General features: G+C 41.0%; 1 protein-coding gene across 2 annotated transcripts in view; it reads left to right on the forward strand.

Annotated features, from left to right (window-relative positions):
* Positions 1–27,334, forward strand: part of dok5 (docking protein 5) — a 277,194-nt gene that overhangs the window by 126,581 nt on the left and 123,279 nt on the right. For both annotated transcript variants that reach the window (XM_033041578.1, XM_033041577.1), the window contains one exon: positions 9,474–9,581. In XM_033041578.1, coding sequence (XP_032897469.1) covers positions 9,474–9,581 — 108 coding nt within the window. The remainder of the gene's footprint in view (positions 1–9,473; positions 9,582–27,334) is intronic.

The following is a 27,334-nucleotide window of genomic DNA, read 5'->3' on the forward strand; positions in this document are numbered from 1 at the left end:
ATACTCCAACAGTCCTGGTGGATAGAGAGTTCGACAACAAAGAGACAATTCTAAGTCAGGATGGTGTGCAACTTGCATGAAAATCTGCAAGTGCTAGTGCTTCCATATACATGCCGATGGTAGTGATTATGTGTTTGGGAGGTGCTGTCCGAGAAGCTACAGCAAGTAACAGGAGTGCATTTTGTCAATGGTATGCAGTGCAGCAACAATGTGCCGGTAATGGAGAGATTGAAAATAGTGTGGAGGATGGAATGCCAATCTAAGGGTGCCCCGTCCTGAACAGTGCTAAACGTTTTGAGTGTTGTAAGAATGGCACTCATCCAGGCAAGGGCAGACTATTTTATCGCACTCCAAAGTTGTGCCTTTTAGACGGTGGAAAGGCTTTGGTCTCTGCCCCCTCTCTCTCTGCCCTCTCTCTCTACCCCCCTCCCTCTCTAGACGCCGTGAGTTGGGGGCTATGCGTCAGCGGGTAGGGCGGGGATGGAGTAAAAGGGGCCAATTAATAATATTAATATAATAGATTAAGTGGGACCCGTTGGGTCCCATGTTCACATGGGAGGGCTGGTTCCCCAATGCAATATTCCACCTCTCCACCAATTCCAATATTGGTGGCCAGTGAGGGGGGGGGGCATTCTGGAGTGCTAGTATTGGTGTTGTGGGCCGAAGGGACTGGTTTCCAGAAGGCTAGTATGGACAATGTGGGCCGAATTGATTGTTGGCCTGGTGGGCTGGCAGCTCACAAACTGCCAAAAGTTCTGCCCAAAACAGGTGAGAGACTGTGAGAGAGAAGGGGGAGAGGGTGGAGAATCAATTTTAGACATTTTTCATCTTTTTCTGCAGATCACATCAATGAAGGTGGAAATTCTATCCTGGCCTGGATCTCACAGGGAGCCAATGAAGGGAGGGATAAAAATACTGGGGTGAGGTTTAATACTTGCAGGGGGAATACTTACTGATGGGTTGAAGGGACTCCTCCTGGGCTAGTACAGGCCTGATGAGCCAAAGGGGCTCTTTAAAAAAAAAATCTGAGTGAAATCTCAGTGAAATGCACTTTTTCTGGACTTTCCCTGGCCTGGCACGGGCCTTTTGGGCCAAAGTGCTCCTCCTGGGCTAATACAGGCATTTTGAGCAAACGTGACTGGTTTCTAGCTAATGGGGGCCTTGTGGACCGAAATGAGTGGATTCAGGCAGTACAAACAACTAATTTCATTTCATTTCCATTTTAATTTCAAGCACAGGGCAGACCAAACACTGATTGCATTTTCATTTTGCTTCCATTGCCATTGAAGTTTCACGCACAGGGCAGGCTAAACAGCTGATTGCATTTTCATTCCGCTTCCATTGCCATTGAAGTTTCAAGCACAGGGCAGGCTAAACAGCTGATTGCATTTTAATTTCGCTTCCATTGGCATTGCCGTTTCAAGCACAGGGCAGGCCAAACAGCTGATTCCATTTTCATTTTGCCTCCGTTGCCATTGCAGTTTCAAGCACTGGGCAGGCCAAACAGCTGATTGCATTATCATTTCGCTTCCATTGCCATTGCAGTTTCAAGCACAGGGCAGGCCAAACAGCTGATTGCATTTTCATTTTGCTTCCATTGCCATTGCAGTTTCAAGCACAGGGCTGGCCAAACAGCTGATTGCATTATCATTTCGCTTCCATTGCCATTGCAGGGCATTCCTTTTATTTTTTATTCATTATTTCCTCACCTCAAGTCTGATTTTAATCTAATTTCCATTTCCTAAACTCAATACTGAAATAAAAGTTTAGGCAGTAGTCCATTTTGATAAATGCTATGAGCACTCCATTTTTCTACATCTACAATGTCATTGTCTTCTTACAATTTCCATTCCAATTTAAATAATGCACAGACAAAGTATGTCATGGTGTCCAAAACCACCGGGATAGATTAGGACTTGAAATTGAAGATCTGCTGTGATCCTGATGAATGGTGAAGAGGTATGAGTGAATATGTGCCTTGTATCTGCTTACATTACAGTATGTTCTTATATCCTCTTTGCTTATCAGTTTAGGTCAGTGATATTAGGTAATTTTGCTTATTTTGTTATCAAAAACATGTGCATCGAAATGATCTCATTGAAATAAGTTTGCTCTCTAGACATCATCCGCAACATGTTAGAAGGGAGATCAAAACTTAAAAGATTCTACCAAAACATGCATCAGTCTAGTGACCAAAGATTTTCCATAAACATGAAGACACAAAGTGCTGGATTAGCCCCGCAGGTCGGGCAACAAGATGCTGCCTGGCCCGCTGAGCTACTCCAGCAGTTTGTGTCTTCTTTTGTAAGCCAGCATCTGCAGTTCCTTGTTTCTCCATAAACAAGAAGTTGATGTGAATTAAGATGGAATCACTAACCATTGTGTTAGCATTAAAAAAATATGCGTGGTGCCCAGTGTAAATATAGACATTGATGTCAAATTGCTTATGTTAGTTATAATGCAGGCTTAAACTTTTGAAGTTTTGTGCAAATTTCACATTAATTAAAGCATTGGGAGGGTGTCTGGTTTAGTAGCAAACTCATACCAAGTTCCTGCTTCAAGTTTTAATCAATGTTCAATTTATCAAAAGGTTGCATAGTATATAACACTTTCTGCAAATATCGAATGCAGACAATTTGTACCAGAATGGAATTTCTGTCATACACAAACTCCGAATTATTTAGTGAGAGGTCAGTTCAGCCTGTAAAGAATTTGATTAGATCATGTGTCTGTGGGTATAATAAGTGTGAATGGCTGTTAGTTTACGACAGAATTATTAAAAGTCTTGCTCTCATCATTGCAAATGATAATTGGGTGATTTGCTGAACAATAGTAACTCAGAAATCGAACAGCAAGAGAGCCAGAGAACAGACAGGGTCTCTGGTTTGAAGAAGTGTCTCGACCAGTTACGTCACCTAATCCTTTTCTCCAAAGAAGCTGCCAGGCCCGCTAAGCTACTCCAGCATTTTGTGTCTAGGTTTGATATAAACCAGCATCTGCAGTTCTTTCTTAAACAGACAGGATGAGTTTGGTTAATGCTCCTTGTGCTGCATTTCACAAAACAAAGGCCTCGTGAAAACGTCAGGTATACTTCAAACTTTCATTCACTAAAGTTGAAAACTTATTGCATGGTTCACCAACACTGGTAATTACCAGTGTCTTCGAAACATCCATTAAAGTGTCTTTGAAAGTTCCATTAATACATAGAAGAACATAGACTGCTTAATTATAATCAGGGAACAATGAGAAAAATAATTGATTTTTGAATCATGTGGCTGCTAAAAGACTGTAGAGGTTAGATTAAACATCGAGTAAAATGCCTGGAGTAAGGTGATCTATGAAATGAAATTACAAGAAAGATTTACAGAATGGCATTAAAAAGGCTCAAGCTTCATGATTCAACAATGTATAAATAGTGGATTCAGTACATAAAACAGAAACAGTCCCTTCAGTCCACAATATCTGTGCTGAACATGTTACCAAGTAAACAAATCTCGTTTGCCTGCAACATGATCCACATCCCTCCCTTCCATTCATATTATTGTACTTATCTAAAATTCTCTTAAATGCCCCTTATCCTGACTCTACCACCACCCTTGGCAGGTCTTGTTTATCGTCGACATATTAAAAACATGGGGATTTTCATTCGTTCTTCTCGCCAGTGACATTTTATGGCCCCTTTTGGCCCTACTAATTTTCCACTGAGTTCTTTCCTGCTTGCTTTATATTCCTCCAAGACCCTGTCTGATTTCATCTTTCTAAACCTCATATGTGCTTCCATTTTCTTTTTGATCAAATTTGTAACCTCTTTGGCGATCCAAGGTTTCTTTTCATTGGCATCCTAATCCTTCCTCTTTCCTCGTTTCTTTGCATCATAATCCTTCCTCTTTACTGGGACATGCGGGTCCTGAACTCTGATCAGCTGGCCTTTAAATGACTCCTACATGCACTATCTGGACTTATCCCATTAGCAACTGCTCCCAATTTACTCTCCCTAGATCCTGCCTAATAATTCAGTTATCTATCTCATCCCAGTTTAGTATCTTCCCCCAAGGTCCAATTTTGTCTTTAATCTTAACTAACTTAAAACTTGTGGATATGTGTAGGAAGGAACTGCAGATGCTGGTTTATACTGAAGATAGACACAAAATGCTGGAGTAATTCAGTGGCACAGGCAGCAACTCTGGAGAGAAGGAATGGGTGATGTTTTGTGTTGAGACCCTTCTTCAGACTGAGACACAGGGGAAAGGGAAACTAGAGATAGCTGGAGAGCAGGAGGAATCAGAAAGGCGAAGCAGCGAGACAGGGTGTTGTAGAACTCGTCGGAGAGGGGAGGAGAACGTCGAAGTAGGCATACCTCGAGGAGATTTCGCAGTGGAGCAAGCAAAAGGTGCAAGAAAACTTATGGAGTTGTGATCTCTGTTCCTAAAATGTATACAAAGATACTTTGTATTGTAATACAGTCAGATCATGGTATATAAATACTAATAATGTAAGGTTACCCCTGAATATCAGCAGCACTTTAAAAATAATTACAATAATAATTTAAAAAGGATATATCTCAATTTCTTTAAATGTTAAACATACTAGACAGAAGAGATTATAATATCAGGTTTGGATCTTCAAATGTACGTATGAATATTAATAAATGTGGGCAGCTAAACAGAAACACTGCATATTTCGAAGCTCACAATGTAACATCACTTTTTTTTAAGAGATGTTTACACATGGTACCAATCTGGGACAGTGGATAAGTCTTAAAGTTGCCATTCTGCAGATAGGGTGATTAAGATTTCTAAGTTTAAGAGTTAATGTTGAACGTGAAAGGCTGTTAGATCCCTCTGCAATTGGATCCTCGACTTCCTCATCCACAGACCACAGTCTGTTTGAATTGGCGGAAACATTTCATCCTCAGTAACAATTAGTACGGGAGCACCTCAAGGCTGCGTGCTCAGCCCCCTGCTTTACTATACCCATGACTGCGTAGCCGCACATAATGCAAACTCCATCATCAAGTTCGCCGATTACACCACTGTTGTTGGACGAATCACAGATGGGGACGAGTCAGTGTATAGAAGTGAGATCGACCAACTGACCAAGTGGTGCCAGCACAACAACCTGGCTCTCAACATCGGTAAGACCAAGGAACTGATTGTGGACTTTGGTAGGGGAAGGATGAGGACCCACAATCGTGTTCACATCAATGGGACGATGGTGGAGAGGGTCAATAACTTCAAATTCCTGGGTGTGCTTAATTCTGAAGATCTTGCCTGGACCCGGCACACCGATGCAATTATAAAGAAGGCACATCAGTGAGACTACTTCCTGAGAAGATTACCTCTACAGGTGCATGGTAGAGAGCATTCTGACCTGTTGCATCGTGGCCTGGTTCGGCAACTTGAACTTCCAGGAGTGAATAAGACTACAAAAATTTGTGACCACTGCCCAATCAATCACCGGCTTTGAACTCCCCACGATTGAAGGTATCTATCGTAGCCTCTGCCTCAAAAAGTCAGCCAAAATCATCAAGGACCCACACCATCCTGGCCACACACTTATTTCACAATTGCCATCAGGAAGAAGGTACAGGAGCCTGAAAAACTGTGACGTCCATGTTCAGGAACAGCTTCTTCCCTACAGCCATCAGGCTATTAAACACAGCAACGAATAAGCTCTGAGCTCTGAACTGCAAAAGAATATATTATTATTGCACTTTATTTGTTATTTATTGAACTTTTCTTTTTTTTTCTCTTCCCCATTATGTAAATTGTTTACATATCCACATATTCTGTTGTGCTGCAGCAAGTAAGAATTTCATTGTCCCATCCGGGACATATGACAATAAAACACTCTTGACTTGACTTGACTCTTGACTCCTCCAGTTCATCCACACAGTAAAATGTGTCCATTGCCATTATAGTGAAAACCTTAAAGGTTATCGCAGATATTTTGTCTGGACCATTGTCTCTGGTAATGAAAGTCATAAAAGCATAGTTCAAGCAGGGAGGATGGCTGAGCATTATGCAGGAGACAAAAGCAATGAACATGATTTGCTGCAAATTGACTTTTATTGAGTGGAGACTTTTATTGGAGAAGTGGTCCATGGTGGCGATTACCAGCCATAGGTAACAGTGTGCTTATGTTTTTTATTCTTTACTCCTTTATTATGAACGTTGAAAATGTTGAGCGTTAGAATCTTTATTATTCCCCAAAATGAAGGGAAAATAAACCTCACCCTTCCCCTTCCCTCCCCTCCCCAGCTTCAGCATCGGGGAATTAGAAAAGTATTTTCTATTCTCTCCAACTCATCCAAATAAATTTGCTCTTTCACACGCATGGTAGCAATCCCTGACACATACAAGTTACACTTGTGCACTTCATTCATAAAGGAGAGAAAATAAAACTGAATTTTCTAAATGAACAATTGCATTATTGTACAGGCACTCCCTGACCTACGTAAGGGCTATGTTCTGTGAACCTGTACGTTGGTGAGACATTACGCAAATCAGAATCACCATCCCCGTTTCCCTGCCCGAAAGAACTCACTGAGGGAATTAACTGTCTCAGTGGTGTCTGGTTGCATTCAGGGCATTTTCTGTGACGTGTGGCTTTCTGGGAAGTACCACCACCATTACCAGCTTGAGTCCTGTCTTGCCATTGGGGCACTTTCTACAGGCCCCATGTTTCCGATGTAAATTTGAATGATTGGGCCGTGTTGTGAAAATTACAAACTGCCTTGATTGCACTAGGGATTGAATACATAATTATTTAACTAAGTGCGAGTTTACATAAATTGCCTATTGTGTAAGTCGAGGAATGTCTGATTTCATGGGAATCATATGAAAGTATTAAATGGTGAGAGGTTGAAAATCGCTGGATATCTAAACATGCCTTTTATGATATTCTTGGGATATTCTAAACTTCTTTACAATCTGTGAATTACCTTTGGGAATACAATGAACTGCAGATGGTGATTTACAAAGAAAGACACAAAATGCTGGAATAACATTAGGCAGCATCTCTGAAGAACTTGATTGTGAAGAAGAGACCTGACCCGAAACATCACCCATCCATATTCTCCAGGGATGCTGCCTGACCCACTGACTTACTCCAACACTGTATTTTTTTTAAAAATACAGTGAATGTTACTAGTTGGTGAATGTGACAGCAAATTTTCATTCAGCAGGTTTTCAACAAACATCAAATGAATAAATAATTCAGAGAGGAATCTGAACCAGATAATTGAAAGGACCAGTTCATAAGAAATTGAAGTAGAAATAAGTCTTTTGGCTCCTTGAGACTGCTTCATTATTCAATAAAATCATTACTGGTCTGATACCTCAGTGCTTCCTTCCTTGTGTCCCTATATCCCAATTTCCTAATAGCTAAAAGCCTATCGATCTTTCAGTGCATTCAGAGACTGAGCCTCCACCGCCCTCTTTAGTGGAAAATTATGAAGACTCACTGTGCCGTGTTTGAAAAACACAAATGATTTCATCTATGTCCTGAATGGCCACTGAATAGCTTTGAACACTGCTCTGGAATTCCCATCCTACTTGCATGTTAATTTTTGGTGATTCCTGTGCACGTATCCCCTCAGAATACAAACACATTTCAATCTCTCAGTAAACGGTTGGGCCCAGGAGAGTGTTGTCCAGCAGAGGGATCTAGGAATAAAAATAAATCGTTCCCTGAAAGAGGTGTCACTATAAAATAGGGTGTTAAAGAAGGCGCATTGGCCTTCATTCAGTCAGGGAATTGATTATAGAAGTTAGGACGTTATGTACAACTTCAGTTGCTCAAGATGTTAATGAAGCTGCACTTGAAGTATTATGTTCAGTTTTAGTCACCCTGCTATAGAAATTATGCTATTCAGCCAGAAGGGATGTAAATTCATGAGAATTTTGCCAGGACTCCCCAGAGAGGTTGGGAAGGCTAGGACTTTATTCCTTGGAGCACAGGAGCTGAGGGGTGATCTAATAAAGGTATGTAAAGTCATGAGGAGAATATATAGGGTGAACACACAGTCTTTTTCCAAGGATCAAGAACTAGAGGGCATAGATTTAAGGTGAGAGGGGAAGGGTTTAATAGGAATATGAGGGTCAACTTTTTCATACAGACAGTGGTGGGTGTATGGAACAAGCTGCCAGAAGAAATAGCCGAGGCACGAACAATAATAACCATGAAATCATTTGGAGAGATGCATGGATAGTAAAGAGTTAGGGGATAGTTAGATAGAGCTCTCAAAGATAGCGGAGCCAGGGGATATGGCGAGAAGGCAGGAATGGGATACTGATTGTGGATGATCAGCTATGATTATATTGAATGGCAGTGCTGGCTTGATGGGCTGAATGGCCTACACCTGCACTATTGTCTATTGTCTATATGGACCAAACATGGGCAAATGTGACTGGCTTAGATGAGACATGGTTAGGTTGGGCTGTATGAACTGGTGCCGTGCGGTGTGACCCTATGACTCTCACTATTTAAAAAATGCTTTCTATTTTGAATGGCCATGTGCTACATCTTCTCCATTTGATTTGCTTGTCTATGTCCTCATGAAATTACCTGCATCCTCCACACATTGCATAGTGCTATCCTGTATTGCAGCATATGCAGACTTTAATGTAGGTTGTGAATGACTGAGGCCCCATCACCAGTATCTGCAGTAACACACTGGTCACAGTCTTCCAATTTGAAAATAATCTGCTTAATTCTATTTTTGACCTGATCATCATTCCTCAGTCTGCACCAGTGTATTACTCAAAGCCTTAATTTTGTTATTTATCTTTTGCATAGACCTTATCAAGGACTCCAGCAACTCCAAGTATATCAAGTACACCAAAATTATTAGTTTACCCTTGTCTGTTCTGCTTTGTCTAACAGGATTTCCCATTTATAAATCCACATTGTCTCTATCAATTCTATTATTATTTTATAAGTTCATGGGTTTATGTTATCTGAACAGAATTAGGCCATTCGGCCCATCAAGTATACTCCGCCACTCAACCATGACTGATCTTTCTTTCCCTCTCAACTCTATTCTCCTGCCTGCTCCTCATAACCCCTGACACCCTTACTAATCAAGAATCTGTCCATCTGCACTTTAAAACCCATCTGTGGCAATGAATTCCACAGATTCACCGCCCTCTGACTAAATAAATTGCTCCTCAACCCCTTTCTAGAGGTACGTCCTTTCAATCTGAGGCTATTTCTCAGTGCCCGATTAATTCATGTTCAACGTTATATTTCAGTACTTTTTCTACTACTAATGTCAGGCTACCTGGTTTACAGATCCTCTATATTTCCATTTGTAGCACATCCAATAATAGACATAAGTTTACTGCAACCCTGTACCACATTTAATTTGATGCGGCTATGTGTGCATTTTTGTTTTCTCTTGGGGGACAGCATTATCACAAACCAAAATAGAAACATTTGATGTGTTTTGTTTTTACTTTTATACATTGTAGATATACCAGAGATGCTGGCTTGTGCTAAAGAAGGCATCTAGCAAAGGTCCTAAACGACTGGAGAAGTTTTCAGATGAGCGAGCTGCATATTTCCGATGCTATCATAAGGTAAACTATCTGTTGACAAAAGAAGAACCAAAAGAATAGAAGGTTTCTTTTTATAACTATTTTGTTTTCATGATGTCTCCCTTGGATACAGATGTTGCAACAAAACATTCCTTGTAGGAAAAAGAGAATGATGAGACACAATGCAAACATATATATATTATTTTCCAAATAGCTCTTCACATTTATTGGAGTAGAGGTTTATTATTGAGATTAGAGCTATCAGTTGCTGGACATTTTATCATCCAAGTAGTCATCCTTAACATGTAAATGTGTTTGCCACATATTGGAAGGTCAATTCTTCTGTGATCCAAAAACAAAATCGAGTCAGTCCAACCATCATCTTGATGAGTATCAACATGCGGACATTTCCACTTAAGACAATATAATTAAAAATAGTGGAGATTTGTGGAGTTCCATGTAGCCATCGCTATACTTGTTGGTGTATTTATTTACTGAGCATCCATGAAGAAAAAGTGGATGCATTAATTCAGGTTTCACTGCTTTTATATTACTGATTTGAAGTATATTGCATGGACGGAGCTGATAATAAGAATTCAACAAAAAAAAAACATTTGCAATTATATTGTAACTACAAAGCAATTCCCAAGCAATAAATACATTTTGAAGTAAGGTCACTGGCAGTTAGTGGGAGCACATGACCACAGAGGGTGAGTATATGGAACAGGTTGCCAGATGAGATTGTTGAGGCAAGTACAATAACAACGTTTAAGGGACACTTGGACAGGTTTAGAGGGGTATGGGCCAAACGCAGGCAAATAGGACTAGTTTGATGGGCTATCTTGGTCAACACAGAAGAGTTGGGCTGAAGGGCCTATTTCCATGTCATGTGGCTCTATGGCTCCATGGCTCAATGATCGTGCAGAAACAGCAATGTGATTATGACCAGGTCACCTGTCTTAGTAAAATCAAGTGAGAAATAAATATTGGCCCAGTTGCAGGGATAACTGGAATTAATCAGCAAATCAGACATTATCTGTGGAGATTCTGCACAGTGCACAATAGGTTAGGTAAAACTAACTCGGGCAACTTCTCTGGATAGATGAAATGGGTGACATTTCTGGTTGATACCCTTCTTCAGATTGAGAGTTAGGGGAGAGGGAGATACAGAGATAAGGAAGAGTAAGATTTGAGACATCAAATGGATGAAGGTCAAGGAAAATGTAGAATAGATCATTGTAGGAGAAGGTGACAACGAAGCATACAGAGATAACATTTAATCAGGGGGACAGTCAGGCTGGTCAGAGAAGTGGGAAGTGGGAGGGATGGAGAGAGAATGAAAGCAAGGGTTATTTGAAGTTTGAGAAGTCAATATTCATATTGCTGGGTGCAGCTGCCCAAGCAAAATATGAGGTGCTGTTCTTCAAATTTGCACTGGGCCTCACTCTGACTGGTCCAGGACAGAAAGGTTAGTATGGCAATGGGAGGGAGAGTTAAAGTGTTGAGCAACCAGGAGATCTGGTAGGTTTAGGTGGACTGAGCAGACGTATTCAGCGAAACGATTGCTGAGCCGGCTCTTGGTCTCACCAATATATAGTAGTCCACACCTGGATACAGTAGATAGGTTGGATGAGGCGCAAGCGAACCTCTGCCTCACCTGGTCCTCCCCAGTCCTCACCTTTCACTCAATCAGCCATCACGTACAGCACATTATCCTCCGACATTTTTGCCACCTCCAACAGGATCCCATCACCAGCCACATCTTCCCATCTCCACCCCTTTCCCCTTTCCGCAGTGACCGTTCCCTCTGCCACTCCCTTCCCACCCAAACCATCCCCTCCCCGCGTATATTCCTCTGCAATGACAGGAGATGCAACACCTGTCCCTATACCTCCTCCCTTGACTCCGTACATGGGCCCTGACAGTCTTTTCGGGTGAGGCAGAGGTTCACATCTCTGTTAAGCTTTTCCCCTCTCACCTTACTGCAATGACCCCTCGTCTTGAACATTTCCACCCTGTGCGAAAGTTTCTCAAATCTATCCCTTTAAACCCCCTTCCTCTCACATTAAACCTATACCCTCTGCCTTTCCTTCCATTATTGCCTGCTTTATGTAATTGGCAATACTTCCTATCAATCCTCTGGTGTGGAGAGTGGAGTTGCCATCCCATATGCTTTCCTTTGGCTGATATCTACATAACAACAGGGATACAATCTGCATCCAGCGATGACCATTACTGTGCCAGAACATTCACAAAATTGAACCTGGTATTTGATCAGGGGAAAGAATGAACAAAAACATGCGTGAATAGTAAAATCAAAATCTCCAGGGCTTATTGCATGCTCCAGCGGTCCTGTTTGAACAAGCATCAGCCAACTCTCCACTCAAGCTTCTGCATTCAAAAGGCAGTCCTATTATGCTAGGTGATGTCTGGTGGAGGAGGAAAGACAGGAGCTGCATGTTAGGTTTTACTGCTGGCAATGCATGTTGATGTATCGAATTAACAGCATGCCAAGGTGCAGCTTCCGTAGCTCTAATGTGGTATTGCTGAAGGAACTGTGGAGGTATGGTGTAGGCAGCAACTTCTTTATTACTGCTTTGAATATGAACTTGAAGAGAACCAGAAGCCAACCTGGACTCAGCTTCTAAAACAGACACACTCTGGCCTGTGGTGCTGGAGTAACTCAGCAGGTCAGGCAGCATCTCTGGTGAAGAATAGAAGCATAGACATATAAAAACATAGAAATTAGGTGCAGTAGTAGGCCATTTGGCCCTTCGAGCCAGCACTGCCATTCAATATGATCATGGCTGGTCATCTAAAATCAGTATATCGTTCTTGCTTTCTCCCCATATCCCTTGATTCAGTTAGCTCTAAGAGCCATATCGAACTCTCTCTTGAAAACATCCAGTGAATAGGTGACGTTTCGGCTTAAGACCCTTCTACACACCCACCCTGGCCTGTGGTATCCTCACTCACTCCATTGGTACTGATGTTTTTGGGTTTACATTGAATCCAGAGTAAGATATGACTTCATACAACCTGCTTATTTTGCACCTGCACGTATAGATTTTATAGAGCAATGAGGCTGCGTAACCGAGCTTACTTTAGAATAAATACTTTACGAATACTATTTTCTCAGCGAGGAGAAACAGAGCCTTTACAGTTATAGAAAACAAACCTGTTATGAGAAAATGCTTCCAACTGCTAACAAAAGAGTCAATTATTGGATTTTCTTTGAAAAATGTAGGTCATCCAACATGCTCACACCTATTACATTGTAAGCTGTCTGATGGGGTGGCGGGATGTGATGAAAATTGTCTTTTTTATTATTGCAGCTCATTCTAGTAGTGGCTGCAATAAAATGAAACTGTCTCCACGAGTGGTTTCTGATGACTAATTGGGGTGAGAACATGAATTTTATGACTACTTTATTTGCACTTGAGAAAAGAATGGTGCGCTGTCTCCTTAAACTGATGCAATTGGTGTGTTAAGGCACTCCCACTCAGGATAGATATGGTATTTGAAATTTCTAACCCACTACAATGAACAGCAAAATATTTCCAAGACATGCTTAAATGTAACTCAAAGAAGGGCTTGCAGCTGATGATGTTCTTACATAAGGTCATAAGTACATAATTTCTAGGAGCAGAGTTAGGTCCTTTGGCCCACCAAGTCTACTCTGCCATTTAATCATGGCTGATCTATCTTTCCCTCTCAACCCTATTCTCCTGCCTTCTCCCCATAACCCCTGACACCATTACTAATCAAGAATCTGTCAACCTCCACCTTAAAAATATTCATTGACTTGACCTCCACAGCTGCCTGTGGCAATGAATTGTACAGATTCACCACCCTCTGACTAAAGAAATTCCTCCTCGTCTCCTTTCTAAAGATACGTCCTTTTATTCTGAGGCTATGTCCTCTGGTCCTAGACTCTCCCACTAGTGGAAACATTCTCTCCACATTCACTCTCTCCAGGTCTTTCACTATTTGGTAAATTTCAATTAGGTCCCCTCTCATCTTTCTTACTTGCTTTCCCTTTCTTTCTAAGCAGTAGAGGTTGCAGGTTTGTACGTTGTTGTCAAATAAGCTTTAGTGAGGTTCTGCAGTATATTGTATTGTATTGTATTGTAATTAATTTATTAGCCAAGTATGTAAAAACATTCAAGGAATTTGATTTTCCATACCGTCATTGAATATATCTTGCAGTTGGCACACAATGGAACTGTGATGCACTGGTCCGGAGAGAATTTATGTTTAGGATGGTAGATGGACATCAATCAGATGGATAACATTGCCATTAATTGGTGTTGAGTGTTATTGAAGCTGCATCCTGGAAGACATGTTTAAGACACGTTTAGTCGTAATTGAATGATTCTTTTGAGTTTAGCTTCAAGCTTGTTGTTCAAAATACATTACTGAAACATGAACAATTGAGTACCTCTTGTTCTTTTTAACACATGCAACATACATCCTTGTAGACGCAAGCAAATCAAGCTGGGCCTCTGTAGGTGTTTGATTTCCATCTGCCTTGTTTGAGGGAGTCTTCTATGTTCGAATAATCCATCCCTTTCACTCCAGCTAAGATCTGGGATCACATTATAGACACCTCTTTAAGTCATATGCTCAGGAATATGCTCAGAGTTCCCAACTCCAGGATTTGATGTGATCTGCTATAGAGGAATAGCACATATAAACATAAAAAAATAGGTGTAGGATGATTAGGCCATTTGGCCCTTCGAGCCAGCACTGCCATTCAATATGATGATGGCTGATCATCTAAAATCAGTACTCAGTTCCTGCTTTTTCACCATATCCCTTGGTTCCTAAGAGCTAAATATAACTCTCTCTTGAAAATATCTAGCAAATTGGCTTCTGTGGCAGAGAATTCCATAGATTCACAACTATCTGGGTGAAAAGGTTTTTCCTCAACTCAGTCCTAAATGGCCTACCCCTTATTCTTAAACTGTGAGCCCTGGTTCTGGACTACCCCAACATCGGGAACATGTTTCCTGCAGGCATGTAGCATAATGCCATCAAATACCTGAAAATAATTCTGTCAAATTCTAAAGAATAAAAAAATGGGGAGGGATGTCGTTTGTAGTTTAGTTACCTAAAATTGGAGATTTCTATGCTCATACCATTTGGTTGAAAGCTACCCAAGTGGTATATGAGGTGCTGTTCCTCCAGTTTGTGTGTGGCTTTAATGAATGAATGTTTATTGGTCAAGTATGTACACATACAATGAATTTGCCTTGGTGCTCTGCTCGCAAGTAACAACACGACATAGAGTAAACAATTAAGATGAAAACATAAAATACTAAAACACTAAGAACAAAACATTATAGTTTAAACAAGTGAATGAAATAAAATACCAGAGCTAAAGGAGGCTACAGACTTTCGGTTATTGTGTAGAGCTACCCCTCATGGAAAAAAAGCTGTTTTTATGTCTGGCTGTGCCTGCTTTGACAGTCCGGAGTCGCCTTCCAGAGGGAAATGCTTCAAAGACTTTGTGGCCGGGGTGAGAGAGGTCAGAGATGATCTTACCCGCTCGCTTCCTGGCCCTTGCAGTGTACAGTTCGGCAATGGGGGAAAGTTTGCTGTCAACAACCTTCTCAGCTGATCGAACAATTCGCTGTAATCTCCAGATGTCGTGCTTGATAGCTGAATCAAACCAGACCATGATGGAGAAGGTGTGGACAGACTCTATGATGGCAGTATAGAATTGGACCATCATTGCCTGTGGCAGGTACACACAATTGCTGGGGAAACTCAGCGGGTGCAGCAGCATCTATGGAGCGAAGGAAATAGGCGACGTTTCGGGCCGAAACCCTTCTTCAGATTGCCTGTGGCAGATTGTGTTTCCTCAGCTGCCGCAGGAAGTACATCCTCTGTTGGGTCTTTTTGACTGTGGAGTCGATGGTGGTCCCCAGTGGCGGACTGGCCAGGGTGTCAGCTTCCCCGATGGCAAGTCGGCCCCTGATGAAGTGGGCCCCATATATCAAGTGGGCCCCTGATGAAGTGGGTCCCTTTGTCTCCTGGCAACCAATATTTTTAGACCTAGTCCGCCACTGTTGGTCCCCCATTTAAGGTCCTTGGAGATGATGGTTCCAAGGAACTTATAAGACTCCACAGATGTGACTGTGGTGTTGTTGATGGTGAGAGGGGGGAGGGGAGGGGGAGCTCTCCTAAAGTCTACTATCAATCCCACTGTCTTAAGAGTATTGAGCTCCAGGTTGTTACGAAGGCACCAGGGTGAAAGCTATGTCACTTCCTGTCTGTAGGCAGATTCCTCCCCATCCTGGATCAGTCTAAACCGGGTTGTGTCATCCGCAAACTTGAGAAGCTTGACAGAGGAGTCTGTGGAGGTGCAATCATTGGTGTAGAGAGAGTAAAGGAGAGGGGAGAGTATGCAGCCTTGCGGTGCTCCTATGCTGAGGGTCAGCGTGTCTGAGATGTACTTTTCCAGCCTCACATGCTGCTTCCTGTCTGTCAGGAAGTTGGTGATCCACTGACAGAGGGGTTCAGGCACAGTCAACTTGGAGAGTTTGGAGTGTAGTAGCTCTGGCACAATGGTGTTGCTTTCAGAGATAAAATCCACAAACAAAATCCTTGCATAGGTTTTCTGGCAGTCTTTGTGTTGGAGGATGAAGTGCAGGCCTAGGTTGATTGTGTCATCCACTACTCTGGCGAGGAAGGAGACCCAGGAATAAAGGTGAGTATGGGAATGGGTTGGTGAGTTAAAATGGTTAGCAACCAGATGATCCTTCAAGCTAGAGCCCTTGGAGGGTCAAGCACAATTTTTCAGTGAAACGGTTGTCGTATGAATGTAGTAGATTAGTAGTTAGTTAGAGGAGGTGCACGTGAACATCTGTCTCACCAGGAAATACTGAGGCCCCTGGAAGGATGTGAGGGAGGAGGTATAGCGCCAGGAGTTACATCTCCTGCAATTCCAGGGAGAAGTATCGGGGAGGGGGTGGTCTAGGTGAGCAAGGGCTCAGCAGGTTAGGCAGCAGAAGGAGGGGAAAATTGAGTTAACATTTCAGATCAATGTGCTTTTATCAGAACCTCACTGGCAGAGATCCCCATAGCATGTTTATTAATCAGCTTCAGTACCTAATTCCACCACCCGTTGCCTTCCTCCCACTCTCTGTTCTCCGCATCGCTTGCATAAACTCTGATGTTCACACTTATTCAAGCTCGTCCAAGTTTCAACATCTCTAAATGGAAGAATTGACACATAGCTGAGAGTCTCTCAATTTAGAGGTGTAACAAAAACAGACTCTAACATACCCCTCCAGGCAAGTAGGGGATATTTTATCACACCTGTTGTGCTCTGTAGATAGTAAAAATTGTGCGTCAACTTGGCATCATCTAGAACTCATTGGAATCATTGGAACTAAGTGCTATAAACATAAGTGCTTGAAATAACACACTGTGCAGTGTTGCATTTCGAGCATAATGTCATGATGTGTTTTACATGGTTATATTGTTTGTACTGCATGTGGCTTGAAACATAGAAACATAATAAATAGGTGCAGGAGTAGGCCATTCGGCCTTTTGAGCCAGCACCGCCATTCAATATAATCGTGGCTGATCATCTAAAATCAGTTACCCCGTTCCTGCGTTTTTCCCATATCCCTTGATTCCTTTAGCCCTAGGAGCTAAATATAACTCTCTCTTGAAAATATCTAGTGAATTGGTTTCTATGGCAGAGAATTCCACAGATTCACAACTCTCTGGGTGAAAAAGTTTCTCCTCATCTCAGTCCTAAATGGCCTACCCCTTATTCTCAAACTGTGACCACTGGTTCTGGAATCCCCCAACATTGGGAACATTTTTCTTGCAGGCTTGTAGCATAATGCTACCAAATACCTGAAAATAATTCTGCAAAACACAGATCACCCTGTGGGTTCTGCAAATGGTGCACAGATATATTTATAAAGACATACTGAAATTGATTTTTTTAAGTTCAAGAAATTAGAAATGAAAAAATGAACAAAATTTGCTTTCTAATTTTGCACCTGGACAGGTCAGGAGCAATCTAGGTCTGAAGAAGGGAAGAAGGGTCTCCACCCAAAGCATTCCTTTTCTCCGGAGATGCTGCCTGACTCATTGAGTTACTCTAGCATTTTGTGTCCATCCTCAGCATTTTTAATCTTGGTAACGAACCAAGTTCAGGTTAATGAGTTATCCTTCTCATTCAAATTTTGTTTCCAAGAATTGTCTTTATTAATTTGAGGAATTAAATTGAAAAAATGGCCAATTGTAAAATTAGTTCAGTAATTACATATTCATAGGTTATCGTGATAAAAATAAATTAGAAAGACAGAATCATGCAGCTCAGAAATTAATGATTTACTCCAATGGATCTTTGGCATTATTTGTGCAACATTACATTTTACCAAAGCGACACACAAATGCTGGAGTATTTCTTCTTCTTGTGGGTCTTCTTCTTCTTCTTCTTGCATATGGCGTGCACAGCACAAAGTTGTAAAACAATTTGTTCTGTTTGATCTTCTGTTTGTTGCCGCCAGGTTGATTGCATTTGTTGAAACAGGGTGGACCACATGAAGGTTGCAATCTCCCACTCAACTCAGTGGGTTAGGCAGCATCTCTAGAGATTGTGGATAGGTGATGTTTCGGGTTGGGACCCTTCTTCAGACATTACATTTTACCATCTCAGCCTATACTCGTCACTTTATACTTTCGCAAACTTCACTTTAAATGCATCTTATATTAATTAATTTAACTTCTCCACATGTGAGAGTTCTCACCGCCCTTTGAAGAAGGTAGTTTACCTGCTGAATTCATTATTGAATCTATTGGTGACAATCAAATGTTAATTGTTCCAAATGTTTGTGTTTGAGTTGAAAACACAACTATATTTACTCCCCCCCCCCTCATGAGTTTAAAGAGCTTCCAAATCAGATGAATAATTTTGTTTTAACATTTCCCTATTTCTATTGCATAATATAATATTGTTTATAAAAACATAGTAAAAACATTTATCTAAAATTTATTAACCTCTCTTTTAAGATTGTGATGCATAAGGAAGATTTATTTTTAAGAAAATCACAGTTCTCAGGGAAAGGAGGGTATTAGGTTTTGCAAGATATATCGTATCACCCCATGTAAACAAGGCTAAGTGCAATTTAATAAATCATTACTTTAATTTTTGGTTGAATTCACATTAAGAAGCATGAACAGTGACTTTTCCTTTGCTACTGATTTATTTAATATGAAGTCTCTTGAAATCCTTTGGTTATTCATTAAGGTGGAGGCAGACAAGTTTGTCTGACTCGAACTAGAATATATATATATTTTTGGTGTCGTTTGTAACATTTTGGAATTAATTTGACAATTTTGGTTACTGAGGTAGCGCATCCGAAGGGTCAGAAAAAGCAGCTTGCAATGATGAATGATCATTTTCCCTTGTTGCAATTCGCCTGGGTTGTATTTGGTCTGTCACTATGTTTCATTCTGAAATGTCACCAGGGGCTGTAAAATTGATGTAATGTCCAAAGATGAATAAATATATCAAGTTCACATTCTATTGGAGTGACATTGTTGATATTGATGCACTTGATATTGCTAACCTTGCTTCTTTTTTATTGGTGTTGAACTTTTATGCCAAAATATGTCGATATACAGCTATTTTAATTCATTTTAAATATTAGCAGTTTTTATATGTGGGAAGCAAATCTGTGGATGCACTTTGGACCATGAAGTCTGCACTATCAAGCATTCATTATTGCCAATCTTATTTTATTGTCCCCATATTCTTCAAAGCTCCTCCATATTCTATCACTCACATACACTGTAGCATCTGAAGAAGACGAATAAGCTACCTTTTCGATTTGATAAATAGCCACCAGTTTGGTAAGCTCTATCTCTTTGGAAGCTGCCTAACCTGCTGAGTATCGAATGTGTAGGAAGGAACTGCAGAACACACACGTCCATTGTAGAACTAACTTCTGTTCAGTTTCAGTTCAGTTTAGTTTATTGTCACATGTACCGAGGTATAGTGAAAAGCTTTTGTTCCGTGCTAACCTGTCATCGGAAAAACAATACATGATTACAATCGAGCCATTTACAGTATACAATTGAATGATAAGTGAATAACATTCAGTGCAAGGTAAAGCCAGTAAAGTCCGATCAAAAATAGTCCGAGGGTCACCAATGAGGTAGATAGTAGTTCAACTTGCATCTCTTTGACTTGTGGGAGGAAATCCAGAGTACAATACAACACAAATTTATTTGTCACATGCACCAACTAAGGTACAGTGAAATGCGATACAATTGAAAAAAGAACACACAATACACAATAGAATTTAACATAAACATCCACCACAGCATTCTTCACTGTGGTGGAAGGCAACAAAGTTCAGTCAGTCCTCCTCCTTTGTTCATCCGTGGTCGGGGCCATGAACCCTCCATAGTCGCAGCTACGGACGACCAGATGAACAGGCCCTCTCATCGGGACGATCGAAACTCTGACGTTGGGACGGTCGAATACACTCCGTGGCTTGGTGTGCCCGAATCGGCCACTTTCTTAGCGGAGTCCGCTGCTATAACATTCAGGATGTTATAGGCTGCAGGCCGGCGGTCGGAGCTATAGTCACATGGAGAATGTATGAATTTCACACAGACAGCACTGGTGAACCGGGTCACTGTTCATTCATAGGGCCACCTAGTCATTCACATTTTGTATTTTCTTGCAACATGGAATGAAGCCATACAACCCAGTGATTCCAAGCCTGACACTGATAATATTCCCATTCATCACATTCCCCTATTCATTCTCTTCACAAGCCCATTACCTCTCCTGCCATTCTAACACCCAAATTCTCCAAGGATGATTTACAGAGGCGAATGAACCTGCCAACCAGCCCATCTTAGGGATATGGGAGGAAACAGGAGTGCTTGGTGGAAAACATGCAGTCACAGGAAGAACTCCAAGTACCCAAGATCAGGATCGAACCTGCATTGCTGGTGGAGCAGCAGGAGTATGGCTGTGCCACTGTGGCAGCCCTATTAATGTGCTATTCATGAGAACAACCAATGAGCCTTTGGAATTGGGCATGAAGTTGCAGCTTATAATAATTATCAGATGGAAAAAAACACTAGTGCCAGCTCAGTTTCAGAGAAGGAATGGGTGATGCTTCGAGTCGAGACCCTTCTTCAGACTATGTCTCCCTCTCCCCTGACTCTGAAGAAGGATCTCAACCCAAAACATTACCCATTCTTTCTCTCCAGAGATGCTGCCTGTCCCGCTGAGTTACTCCAGCATCTTGTGTCTATCTTAATTATATTTTTCTTTTCCATTATTTTTAATCCTTTAAAGTTATGTAATTTCAAAGTTGTGAAACCACTTTGTGTAGGGACCATTGATATTTGTGAGCTTGCCTCCTCTTGTATCGCTGGTCATTATTAATGTGATCGCCATGTGTTAATGAGATCTATTCAGTAATGTTATAAAAATAGCTCTGCCTGAGATCTGGAGCAGAACAAAAGTCATTAAAAGCTAGAGGAAAGTGGTGTCATTTGCATGTGCCAGATAAATTGCTCTCTCAATTTCTGTACACCTCAGGAGGATAGGAAAATAATGAGGGCAGCTGTAAAGGATACTGTGGGGGGAAATTGACTGCTTGTAACATTCTGAAGCAAAATGTAAATAAGTAAACACTTACAAACAATATAAAAAATCTGTGCTATTCTGAATGTACGTGGCTGTTTCTACTGAGTAAAACCCATGAATATGACTGACAAAGCCCTGACTAATTACATTAGTGCAAAGTAATTATTTGGAAAGAGTAGATTTGAAAGCATTCTTGAAGGAAATGAGCTTTTAATCAGATGTGGTTACTTTGCTTCTGACAATAGGAGTCGGAAAGTTGTCTGTCCAAATCCACAGGACTCCGTTTAAATCAATAATTTAATTTGGAACAGTTTTTGAAAAAGAGAATTTACAAAATGTTGAATGAAATTATCTTTGCGGGGGGCAAGTATTTAAAAAATGAATCAAGATGTTAACAACCTGATGTGATCAACCTTTACAATAATAATGGAGATGATTCTCCGGAAGTGTTGAAGTGGTTGATGAGGGATTGATGAGGAAGTCAGGTAGTCTACTTGATGATTCTGGACATTCCTCTAAGCTTCTGTTTCAAGGACACTGCAGAAGAGAGGTTTTTCATCAACGTAGCTGTCCAGTCAATTCACATCCCACTTTCAAATCTCCTCTCAGCAATCTCTCCACAAACTCATCCCTTCATCCTTCTGATAGACATAAAATGCTGGAGTAACTCAGTGGAACACGCAGAATCTCCGGAGAGAAGGAATGGGTGACATTTCGGGTTGAGACCCTTCTTCAGACTGAAACGTCACCCATTGCTTCTCTCCGGAGATGCTGCCCATCCCGCTGAGTTATTCCAGCATTTTTTGTCCATCTTCGGTTTAAACCAGCATCTGCAATTCCTTCCCACACCCTTCATCCTTCTGTCCTTGCAAAGTCACCGATGACATCCTATGTAATTGAGTCAGAGTCAATCCCTCTTTGTCCATCTGGAAGCGACACAAATCCTTCGACATAGATGACCACATCCTCCTTCTCTCACATCTCTCCATCCTCACACAGTGGAGTGTGGCCCAATTGTCAGATTACATTCTTATCTATCGTCACAACTGGAGAAACACCTACAATTGCCTTTCTTTCACTCCAACCCCCGTTGTCTTTGCCTCCTCCATTTCTCATCCATGTGCAGCCCGTATACAAGGACGTTCGAAAATGTGGTGCCACTTTCCACTTCTAACTCATTATCACTTCTCTTGACCCTTCCATCCCCCAAATTGTCAAATTACTTGGCCAACACACACCACTAGATGAGCAGAAATGTTCCACAACTAAATACAAGGGTTAATCTTACACTCAACCAAAAATACACTGGGCGACACGGTGCTGCAGCGGTAGAGTTGATGTCTTACACCGATTGCAGCGCTGGAGACCCGGGTTCGATCCTGACTACGGGTGCTATCTGTATGGAGTTTGTACGTTCTCCCCGTGACCTGCGTGGGTTTTCTCCGAGATCTTCGGTTTCCTCCCACACTCCAAAGATGTACAGGTATGTAGGTTAAACGGCTTGGTAAATGTAAGAATTATCCCTGGTGGGTATAGGATAGTGTTAATGTGTGGGGATCGCTGGTCGGCGCGGGCCCGGTGGGCAGAAAGGGCCTGTTACTGCGTTGCATCTCTAAACTAAAACTTCCCCTCCAACATCAAAGGTTCAAATGGGACTCTGGATAAAGTGGACTTCATCCCATGTCTTGTGAGTCACAGCTTAGTAATGGCAGACATCAAATTCACCATCATTTTCAGTATGTCAACAGCTCTTGGTCCATTAAAGGAAAGGGGATTTGACAATCAAGACCATAAATCCAACATAGAACGCTGTGCTTTTGAAATTGTAACTACATACAACAGAAATTTCAATATAATGAAAAAGCATCACAACTATCGCCACAAAATCCTCCACATTTACTCAAAAAACAAGCAAAGTAACATTAGTATCCTCTCCCAAGTCAAAATTCCTAGTGCTAAGGCCTTGATTACACTCGAGTAGCCTTTGTAAGGGCATGCCACATTTTTTGTATTTAATATATCAGATTCAAGAAAAATACACTTTCTTCTAAGTGGTGTCACTGGAAGAGAATACCAGGTAGCCAGAGAAAAAGATTCTAAATGACTGCTTGGTAAATGCTATATCTCCACAGATTCTTGGGAATTCCCCGAATATTAGCGTTATAGCATTACAGCAAATATAGCATTAGTGTTACAGCTACAGAATAAGCTTAGATAATTAAAAAAACGTGCAAGGGCCACAATGAGGTAGTCTGGGAGATTGGGACCATACCCCTAGCTTATGAGAGGTCCATTCAGTGGGGATAATAGTGGGAAAGAAGTTGTTCCTGAATCAGATGTATTGTACTTTGATGCTTTTGTGTCTTCTGTCTGATGAGAGAAGGGAGAAGCAGGAAAGACCAGGATGTGAGTGGTCCTTGATTATATTGTTTGTATTCCTGAGGCAGCGTGAAATCTAGATGGAGTTAATTATCGGAGGGAGGCTGTTTTATGTGATGTCCAGCAGGAACATATAGACAACACAATTTGTCATTCTTGGACGTAGTGGTCCAGTAAATCCAGGAATGACTTCCACTGAATGCATGAATGCTGGAAGTCTCTTTCGAAGTAGCATCTACACCAAATGATTCATTGTCATTGATGAATCTCCTGTGAAATGCCTTGGAAGTTTTGCTAAGGTAAAGTACGCACATAAAGCAATTTTTAAATAATTGTTGGAGAATACCTTTAGCTATTCAGTCTCTTTGCCAGAGAGCTCACACACTGGAACTCATTCCCATTTGAAGTGGGTTCACTAAGAAGAAGGAATTAGCTCTGCATTCAGCGTGATGGCCAATTGTGCACCTGAGCATAACTGACGTGCTGTAGAGATGGGAGAATACAATTACCCTGCTGACAGTGGTTCATTGCGAATAGAATTGAGAATTTTGTTTAATTGGAACGCCACAATTATCGTCTCAAAAGGCTTATTGAGGTGCACAGCAGTCAGAACTAAGCGCTCAAGTGACCAATGTCATACATTATCAGAATAGTAAGGATCGCATTTTATTTGAATTGGGTACTCTATAAACTGAGATGCAGAATGACAAAATGCAGATAATGTTAGTTCCTTGCTGATATAGTTGTTTGGATGGACTGTCTTTAATCAACATTTTTATAGTTGGATTTTAAGTGCTTTCACAGGAACGATCCTTATAAGTAAGGCAAGTATTTTAATTTGCATTATGCAAAACATATATTCAACTGCTGCTGTGCACGTACAGTATATTTTGCATGTAAGGATAGGTTATAATCTTGTTTTATTTCAATATATATTGGTTCTACTATGATCTGCTCATTGAAATTAGTGTTAAATGCATAAATGCATTCAGGCATGCTGTTTTTAACTTTGCAAATATTCCACAATCTATGACAACCAGATTTGTCTACTAAATTATCAAAAAAGGTATTTAGATTTATCCTTTGCAAAAGGCTGTCAAATTATGAATGTTAAATGCAGTAAAGTGTACATGGATAAAGTCAGCAGTAATTTCCAATGGCCATGTATCCATTAGCATTATTGATTGTGAAACTGTCTTGGAAAAATGTTATCAAGAAATTATTGAAGGCAAGGAAAATATTAATCTCCCTCTAGATTTTAACAAAACAACACATACAAATGTCCAGATCTTGTTGTATTTTATATATCTTATGACAAAGAAGAGGCCCATTTAGTTTAAGGTAGACACAAAATGCTGAAAGCATTCCTGGAGGGTAGGAATGGGCAACATTCCGGTTTGAGACCCTTCTTCATTTAGATTAAGACAAGACTAAGTGGGACCCATTGGGTCCCATGCTCACACGGGAGATTTGGTCCCGCAAGGCAATATTCCACCTCTCCACCAATTCCAATATTGGTGGCCAGTGGGGGGGAGGGAGCTTTCTGGAGTGCTAGTATGGGTGTTGTGGGCTCAGTCACTCAGGCCTTGTGGGCTGGCAGCTGGCGGAGAGGTATGTAGTTGTGCCCGACATTGCGCGGGGCTCCGAAAATTTTGTAGTGAACAAAATCTTCGCGCGCCAATGGCCTGTCGCGGAACTGAAGACCCTGGCGTGACGCAACGTCTCACCTTCAACAGCAGCAGAAGCAGGCAAACGATCGCCAAACTCAGCCTGGGGCTCACGGCCTTTGCGGTCCAGATCAGCCCCCACTCCTACTCCCAGAGTGGGGCCAAGAAAATTGAGGATAGACACAAAATGCAGGAGTAACTCAGCAGGACCGGCAGCATCTCTGGAGAGAAGCAATGGGTGATGTTTTGGGTCAAGACCCTTCTTTTCAGACAAGAAGAGTCTCGACACAAAACATCACCCATTGCATCTCTCCCGAGATGCTGCCGGTCCCGCTGAGTTACTCCAGCTTTGTGTCCATCTTCAAATGACGTCACGCACTCCAGACGGCTGTGCGTACGCATGTAATCGCGCCTGACCTTCGCGGGACCATCGCGGCTCAACATGACCACGAGGTCGCGTAATTTGCGTGCCAAGGACACGTAAGTGGGACAGGCCCCTTAGGAACCACCAGCTTGATTTGGCCTATTATTGATCAAGGATGGTGTCAGGGGTTATGAGGCGAAGGCAGGAGAATGAGATGGAGAAGGAAAGATAAATCAACCATGATTGAATGGAGGAGTAAACTTGATGGACCGAATGGTCTAATTCTGCTCCTAGAACTTATGAACCTATGAACTAGTGAACTTATGAAGGATTATTTCATGGTTTTAAGTACTTACTGTATTATTCTTTAAGTGTCATTAATAATTTTTTTCTTTTTTTTACTTTAAGAAGCCTTGTATTGTATTTCAGGGAGTCTGAAGGAAAACAGTACAGAGCTTGCCAACAATCAAAACATTTCACACACAATGACTCATATTAAACTCAGCTAAGTACATTTTATGCCGACATAAATCTCACACTATTGGTGAGATGATTACCAGGTAAACTCCTTTGATTGCTACGCATTTACCAGTGCCAAAAGGCTGTAGTTATAGCACAGCGAATCATCTGAAAAGTAGAAGTGCAGTTAAAAAAAGGCATAGCAAGGAAGAAACAAGATCCATTAAGTTAATCATTACTCTTATGGCTGCCAATAGATGATTTCTCTGTTTGAGTGGGTATTGGGTGAAGATTGGATTGGGCTAAACAGTGAGGTCTCACTCAAAGCCCAGTGAAGTTACAGTGCAGATAAAAATAAAATGCATTTGGACATTGCAACAGGAAAACTAAACTAAAGGAATTATACCCTAGCATGAGCCTGTATCTTAATGGCTTGTTAAAGGTGGGAGGAGGAGGTGTGTGTGTGCAGAAAATCCTGTGATATAATTCAAATTAAAATATAACGTCCTTAACAAATTGAATTTTTACTTTGCACCCTTCCATTTATTTGATAAATAGTAAGAAATTATTGCAAAACATTTAAAAATAAATATAGACCAAATGAATAATGAAAAGTAGATATTTTCCCCTTTTTTTCAGTAACAATGTCATCCATATGTTTATGTTCACTTGTGTCTGTCATAATTAATAATATGAATTAAAGGAAAAAGCTGACTGTTATTTAGCTCTCAGACATTAGTCATGCTTTACACAGTTACATTAATCTGTAACAAATGTCTTCCTATTGGGACGTATCTCCTGAAGATAACAGAAACAACATTGGTCTCAAGTAGATAATTATAGCCTATGTGAAAGTGACAGGGCATGAAAATTTGACAAAGGAAAAAAAAATTGTAGCAGTCTAAGTCATTCTGAAGATTTTTAAAAATTCCTACATGGTAAAGCATCGCCTCTGAAGCATCACCCTGATATGATGTTATTTTCTTGAGAGTGTATTTTACTATGTGAGACATTAAAAATACTGAAACGATAGCTAATATTATCTGTAAAGGTAATTGTGATCCTACTCCTAACCTTAATACTTCCATGTGTAAAAAGGAACTGCAGATGCTGGTAAAAGTTTATTTATGTAATTAAAAAGGAAAAGATTGGTAAAGACAAATAGTTCCCTTACAGTCAAAGACAGGTGAATTTATAATGGGAAACAAGGAAACGGCATAACAGTTAAACGAGTACTTTGGTTCTGTCAGACTCAAACAATGTCTGTTACATGCCAACCTGCTCC

Source organism: Amblyraja radiata, chromosome 23 (assembly GCF_010909765.2).
Source record: "Amblyraja radiata isolate CabotCenter1 chromosome 23, sAmbRad1.1.pri, whole genome shotgun sequence".
NCBI lineage: Eukaryota > Metazoa > Chordata > Chondrichthyes > Rajiformes > Rajidae > Amblyraja > Amblyraja radiata.